Source organism: Molossus molossus, unplaced genomic scaffold (genome assembly GCF_014108415.1).
Source record: "Molossus molossus isolate mMolMol1 unplaced genomic scaffold, mMolMol1.p scaffold_m16_p_17, whole genome shotgun sequence".
Lineage (NCBI taxonomy): Eukaryota > Metazoa > Chordata > Mammalia > Chiroptera > Molossidae > Molossus > Molossus molossus.
In genome coordinates this window covers 10334558-10341511 of record NW_023425352.1, presented here as the reverse complement: position 1 = coordinate 10341511, position 6954 = coordinate 10334558, and the positions used below count along the sequence as shown (strand labels likewise).

General features: G+C 55.0%; 1 protein-coding gene across 2 annotated transcripts; it reads left to right on the top strand.

Moving 5' to 3' along the window:
- The first annotated feature begins 225 nt into the window (after positions 1 to 225).
- On the top strand, positions 226 to 6669 carry EMX2 (empty spiracles homeobox 2). Of its 2 annotated transcripts, XM_036265520.1 has the most exons (3): positions 226 to 940; positions 2810 to 2994; positions 5179 to 6669. In XM_036265520.1, exons 1-3 carry the CDS (start codon positions 532 to 534, stop codon positions 5344 to 5346), a joined length of 762 nt encoding a protein of 253 aa, XP_036121413.1. In that variant the 5' UTR covers positions 226 to 531; the 3' UTR covers positions 5347 to 6669. The 2 variants fall into 2 exon arrangements, with proteins under 2 accessions (XP_036121413.1, XP_036121414.1); XM_036265521.1 differs by lacking the exon at positions 2810 to 2994 and having other exon boundaries at positions 532 to 940; positions 5179 to 5332.
- The last annotated feature ends 285 nt before the right edge of the window (positions 6670 to 6954 follow it).

Genomic DNA, 6954 nt, shown 5'->3' with positions numbered 1-6954 from the left:
AGGAAGCTGTTTATGTGATCCCCGCACTAATTAGGCTCATGAACTAACAAATCGTTTGCACAACTTGTGAAGAAGCGAACACTTCCATGGATTGTCCTTGGACTTAGGGCGCCCTGCCCGCCTTTTGCAGAGGAGAGAAAACTTTTTTTTTTGCCTCCCCCAAGATACTCACCCCCCTCCTCCCTGTTTCTAACTCCGATCCCCCCACGCCATCTCGCCAAAAAAAAAAAAAAAAAAAAAAATTACCCCAATCCACGCCTGCAAATTCTTCTGGAAGGATTTTTCCCCGTCTCTCCAGGTTGGGCGCGTTTGGTGCAAGATTCTCGGGATCCTCGGCGTTGCCTCTCCCTCCCCCTCCCCCCTCCTTTCCTTTTTCCTTTCCTTTCTTTCTTCCTTTCCTCCCCCCACCCCCACCCCAAACAAACAAGTCCCCAATTCTCGTCGGTCCTCGCCGCGGGCAGCGGGCGGCGGAGGCAGCGCGCCACGGTCGCCGGGAGCCGGAAGCCCCGGGCGCCTGCTCCTCGGCGCAGCATGTTCCAGCCGGCGCCCAAGCGCTGCTTCACCATCGAGTCGCTGGTGGCCAAGGACAGTCCCCTGCCCGCCTCGCGCTCTGAGGACCCCATCCGTCCCGCGGCGCTCAGCTATGCTAACTCCAGCCCCATAAACCCGTTCCTCAACGGCTTCCACTCGGCCGCCGCCGCCGCTGCCGCCGGCAGGGGCGTCTACTCCAACCCGGACTTGGTGTTCGCCGAGGCGGTCTCGCACCCGCCCAACCCCGCCGTGCCAGTGCACCCCGTGCCGCCGCCGCACGCCCTGGCCGCCCACCCCCTGCCCTCCTCGCACTCGCCACACCCCCTCTTCGCCTCGCAACAGCGGGACCCGTCCACCTTCTACCCGTGGCTCATCCATCGGTACCGATATCTGGGCCATCGCTTCCAAGGTACGTGCCACGTCGCGGAACTGCAGCGCGCCGCATCCCGCATACCCCGGGCCTGCTCCCGGTGGGCGCTTGGCGAGGCCTGGGCGGAGGTTCCTCCCGCTGGCGGGCCGCACGCCCTATTCGGAAACTGGGCGGCCAGGCGCCGGGCATGGTGTTGGTCCCCAGCTTCCAAAGCTGCGGCCAGTTTTGGGACCGGACTGCGGCCGCAAGTTGTTCCCAAGTGGTCTCAGGTCGACAGCCTGCTCTGGTTGCCGGCAGCCAAGGAGTCCCAGAGACCTCGGGGTCCCCAAACTCTACGTCTTGTCGGCGATGCCCTCGCCGCCTGGGCTCCTAGGGGCGAGGATTGGGCCCGGCCGCCAGGCGCCTTCGACTGCGTCCTACCCTGTTCGCCATCCACTCTGCGTCCCTTCAGCGTATACCATGACTTCTTGGCCTCCGACTTTCTTCGGGCCGCGAGGGGACCCGCGCGCCCGGGGCAAAATCAGGGGGTTTGTTTTTTTCCTGCTTTTTGGAGGCCCGAGAGGGGCGGGAACCCGCACGGGTTGAAACCTCTGACGCTGGGCACTCTCAATAGGGGCGCCGAGCGGCCGTGTCGGGAAGGCAGGTTCGGTCTGGTTTTTGTTTTTTATTTATTTTTCTTTTAAGAGAAATGAACCGAGTCGGGGGAAGGGTTGGAGAAGATTCTGTATGGGTGTTTTTCTTTCTTGCTATTTTATTTATTTATTTATTTTTGGTTGGTTTGTTTTTTTTTTTTTCTCTCCGGGTGGGGGTGGGAGGACAGTTAAAACTCCAGGAAAAAGAGGCGAGTAATTAGTTTAGCGATCCGAGCCTGGAAAAGACCTACCTCCCGCCGCAGCCGATCAATACTGTTCGGCTGTCCCTTCATTAACCCTTTGCGTTCCAGCCAGAGCCTAGAATCGGGTAGATACCACCCCGCCTGTAATTTAAAAACAAAACAAAACAAAACAGAAACAACCGTTCACTTTTATTCCCGACCAGATTTGCCTCCGTTCCCGCCCGAACTGTCGGTTAGTTTTTCTTTGTTCGAGCTTTTAGTGAATCTATTTCCCACCCTAATGAGAAAACCCCAAACTCTCTGGCTTTGCTCGCAAAGTTCAGGGCTTCCTTTCCTTAATCTCTGCCAGCCATGCTCTTGGTCCCCGCACCAGCCCAGAACAGCCAGGACCTTCTGGAGCCGCCGACAGTTCATTGGGGCGCCCGCAGCCCGCTAACTCCCGGGTTTCGATCCCTTTGCTCGCGTCTCCCAGTTCTCTGGAGACGGGCAGCGGGGGAGCCGGGTCCTCAGGAGGCAGAGGCGGCAGAAGCAGGGCGTACCCGCCGGCGACATTTCGGTCTCAGCCGGGCTGTAAAGACACGCCCTGCCTCTGCACTTTTCCAGAGGAGAAAAAGTTGAATATATAATTTAAAAATAAGTCCTCGAGAAAACTCTGGATATCGATCCGTCGTCTCTGCACCCCAGGTCAAAGTTCCCCAAGAGGTTGGAAAGAAGAGAAAGCCGTTTTTTTCGGTTGTGGGCTCCAATTCCCGGGCCTCTCCCTGATGCCCCCTCCTCTGCCCCAGGCGCCCGGCACAGAGGTGACGAGGCCCTCGCGCTAAGGCGGCTGTGAAGTCCGCGGACGTCAGGAGCCTGGGAACCGCACAGCGTGGGGTGCCGCACAGGCACAGCCCGGCGGTCCGGGCTGGGCATTTGGGCCAGTATCCTCTTCGCGCGACTCCGGAGGGTCCCCGTGGCCGCAGGGGCTACGCAAAGGCCCCGAGCGCGATGTCCCATCAGCCCGTCTCCTGAGAAGCGCGCGGTCCGGGCCAGGGCTGTTCCCCCTAACGGGACTTCTGCTGTGTTCCCCGCAGGGAACGACACAAGCCCCGAGAGCTTCCTTTTGCACAACGCGCTGGCCCGAAAGCCGAAGCGGATCCGAACCGCCTTTTCCCCGTCCCAGCTTCTGAGGCTGGAACACGCCTTCGAGAAAAACCACTACGTGGTGGGCGCCGAGAGGAAGCAGCTGGCGCACAGCCTCAGCCTCACGGAAACTCAGGTGAGCCGGACCCAGGCGCGGCGACCCCTATCCTAAATCTCAGGATCCACGAAGCTGGCATACAAAATGCAGAGCCCAGAGAGAGCCTTCGAAGGGCAAAGAGCTCAGGAGCCAGTTCCACACTCCCCCACTCAAGATGTATGTTTCGAGGTGCCAGGTTTCCTTGGCCTCCTGAAGGGACCGCAGGAGCCTACCCCCTCAAAGTCGGGGGTAGGGTGTGCAGCCTGGGTCACTCCTTCTGTCCACCAGGCGTGCCTCGCAGCTCCTGGCTAAGGCACCGTTGCAGTTTTGGTGAAACTTTTGGTGAGAGTCTGGAGACCTGGCTGGGGTCCAGGAAGAGGGAGCGAGCAGCGGGGTGTATGAATGTCGGGTGTTGAAGCTGCAAAAGTCTGAGAATTAGTTAAAGGCAAGTTCTGTGCGACCGCAAGCCCACGCTCACACCAGTTACTCTCCTTGAAGGGATCTGAGAATCTGAAGGTGGAAGCCATGCACACTGGGCGCGTCCCTAAATCAGAGAAAATAGAGCTGAAAGGCTGCAGAGAAGGGCTACCTCCAGATAGACCCTGCCTGCGCCACGGGATCCTGAGTCGGGCCTGGCTCTGGCCTGCCCGGGGGCGGGGAGGAGGCTTAGGGCTACAGTACGCACTACTGTACGCAGAGCCGCAGGGCGGGGTCAGAGTTCCCGGCAAACAGTAACGTTTTCGTACAGATTAAGTTGTAACACTTTTTCTGGGAGGTGCAAGGAGGTCGAGGCTTTTGTTTTAAAACGTTCCCCCCGGACAAAACTGAAGAGGGCCTCGCGGGTCGGTGCGGGGCCGGCACAAGGCGCGGAGCCGGCTGATTTCTCCTGGAGAGTGAGGCGGCGGTGGTCTTTGTCCGCCTCGCTGCCCACGCTGCCTGCAGTCTTTGTGTGCGTGTCAAGCCCCTAGCGCACGGACGCGCGCCTTGGGCGAGCGCCGGGGAGAAATGAACCGTCCTCCCCCTCAATTAGCAAATTCAAAGCAAATTAAACTCAGCCTTGTTCCAGCTCCGTTTTTTCACGGGGCACTTTGGGGGATTGGGGCAATGGGGAGAGCAAGCTGGGACCTGGGATGGACTCTCAAAGGAGGGAGTGGAGTGGACCTCAGAGGCCTGTGGTGGTGCTATCAGGATAGGACAAGTCCACGGGCATGGGACGTGCAGTCACCACCATTTTACTTACCTGCACCTCACTGGGGGAAAGTTTGGACAGTGTTACTGTCTGGTCTGGTCACTGAATGGGGACCCACCACCCAGGTTCCCCAGGGGGCCACGGGGATTGCAGCCCAGTGAGTCCCCTGCCTCGTGGCTCCCCAGACCTCTAGCAGCTGCTCTGGGAAGCCAGGCTGCCAGACAGCCCGGGTGGTAAGTGATGTGACCAGGGTGGGAGCTTGGCCCTGTCCTGTCTCGGGGCTAGTCAGGAGGGGGCAAGAAAAGGCTCTCCCTCTCTTCTCTGCAGTTTCTTTCTTCCCCTGTAGCCTGAGGTCTTTCAGAAGCTTTCACTTTTGAGCCTCTTTCCTGACTGCGGTGGTATAGCTGGGTTGGTCCCTAGTCTTCTGCACCCCATGTCTCTCCTGGCGTTCCCCAGCACCCTCTACCATCTACTCTTGCTCACCTGCAAAAATCCTGGGCAAGAAGAGGGAAGCTCAGGCAAATCCTGACTGCCTACCCGGCCGAGGGCCTACAGAGGAGGCTATATTTAGGCAACGCCGGAAACCCACAGAAAAGAGAAAGCACATTGGGCCCTGCGGGAAGCTGCGGCAGCTGGAGCGAAGCCTTCCTGCACTGGCTAGGCAGAGGGAGTTAGGGACATGTCTCTTTTCATTTTTCTTTACTTATTATTTTTATAGGGGTTTCCCATGCTTTGCAAGGCTTTTGTTCTCAGCGGAATGTGGGTGTCCCGTTCAGGGCAAGGCGAGAGGCGCTGTGCACTCCGGACCCTGGCGGGGAAAGTGACTCGGGAGGGCCCAGGGCAGGGAGCCAGGCTCCCACCCGCCCTGCTCTCCGAGCTCTGCTCCGAAGGGGGGCCATGCAGAGGCTGGCCTTAGGACACCCCTGGGGGACTGGACTTCTGCGTCTCGTCCGGGGTGTGAACCAGGCGAAGGCAGAAGAGATAGGAGGGCGCTGTGGAGGAACTAACGCGCCCCTTCTGCCTCTGGCCCGCAGGTAAAAGTATGGTTTCAGAACCGAAGGACGAAGTTCAAAAGACAGAAGCTGGAGGAAGAAGGTTCAGATTCGCAACAAAAGAAAAAAGGGACGCATCATATTAACCGGTGGAGAATCGCCACCAAGCAGGCGAGTCCCGAGGAAATAGATGTAACCTCAGACGATTAAAGACACAAACCGAACCCCACAGAAACGGACAAAACGGAGCAAAACAGAGACAGGGATAGGAGGGGAAGATGAAAAGAAACCCTACAAAACAAAAACAAACCGCAGACACACATTCACCGAGAAAGGAAGAGGGAGTGAGTCAGAGAGAGAGAAGCGGCGCGGCGCAGACTTTGGGCAGCGAGGGAGCAGGGTCCCGATCCGAGGCTGCGCCAAGGTGGCAGAGGACAGAGGTTCCTTGATCAACAGGCAACCCTTGTCTAGAGAGAAAGAGAGAGACAGAGAGAGAGAGAGAGAGAGAGAAGAGAGAGAGAGAGAGAGAGAGAGAGAGAGAGAGATCCATCGAACATGGAAGCGGAAAGCGCTCTGACAAGGGGAGCTGTCAGTCAAATGCCAAGCCAGCGAGACAAAATGATTGGCAGGTATTCCGTTTATCGCAGTCCGACTTTAAAAAAAAAAAAGGTGATAATAATGACGATAAAAGAAAAAAACCCGACCAGGCACAGGACTTTTTATTTTGCACTTCACAGTGTTTTCCCCAATCTTTAAAAATAATTAGTAATAATAACAATCGAAATTCCATATCCAGCCCCATCCCACACCTGTTCAAAAACTTGAATTGCATGTAGCAGTTGTTGGGCGAATGGTGTCTAAAGACAGAAAATGAATTGTAATTTTCTTTTCCTTCTAAAGACAGGTTCTGTGTGCTTTTTATTTTGATTTTTTTTTCGAGAAATGTGCAGTCTGTAAACACTTTTTGATACTTTCTGACGTCAAAGTGATTGTGAAAGCTAAATTAGTAGGCTCAGCGATAGTGGTCCTCTTACAGAGAAATGGGGATCTGGATGGGGGTTGGGGGGCTGGGGAGGGTGCCCACAGGAGGAGTCAGGAATCGTGTTGGGAAAAATTATATACCTAAATTAATTCTATTTCTTGGACATTCCCTTTCCTAACATCCCAAGGCTTAAAATCATGAAGCAAACTCCTTTTAGTGGTTGGAGATATTGGCCGAGTTCAACCATTCACTGTAAAGGCCATTCCAAACTTTAAATCTATCTATTGCAAAAACCGAAGGACTGTAGTTAGCGGGGATGATGTTAAATGTGGCCAAAGACACGGGCGGCAAGTTTTCAAGCACTGAGTTTCTATTCCAAGATCATAGACTTACTAAAGAGAGTGACAAATGCTTCCTTAATGTCTTCTATACCAGAATGTAAATATTTTTGTGTTTTGTGTTAATTTGTTAGAATTCTAACACACTATATACTTCCAAGAAGTATGTCAATGTCAATATTTTGTCAATAAAGATTTATCAATATGCCCTCAGAGTAGTCGTCTTGGGAAACTGAAGTACATTTTTTCTTTAAAAAATATGTCCGATAATTTGAGTGTGGTCCTTCCCCAACTAGGCTCAAGAAACCCAGTCTCCCCACCCACAAAAGGGCCAGACTGATGGATTCTTGGGCATATTAAAGGGAGATGAGAGTGGAAAGGGAGGGGATTAGGAAAATTTAAATCCTTCAGAAAAGGGATGGGAGAAAACATTTTCCAACCAGACCTTTGCCCATTGCAAGGCCTACGGAGGGAGTTTAGTTTCAATTGCAGGTTTGA

What these genes read in the sequence shown, in the direction of transcription:
- EMX2 (XM_036265520.1), top strand. Translation starts at nt 532, where the DNA reads ATGTTCCAGCCGGCGCCCAAGCGCTGCTTCACCATCGAGTCGCTGGTG. An exon ending in TCTGGGCCATCGCTTCCAAG is followed by an intron (nt 941 to 2,809) that starts GTACGTGCCACG and finishes TGTTCCCCGCAG; the next exon opens with GGAACGACACAAGCCCCGAG. An exon ending in TCAGCCTCACGGAAACTCAG is followed by an intron (nt 2,995 to 5,178) that starts GTGAGCCGGACC and finishes TCTGGCCCGCAG; the next exon opens with GTAAAAGTATGGTTTCAGAA.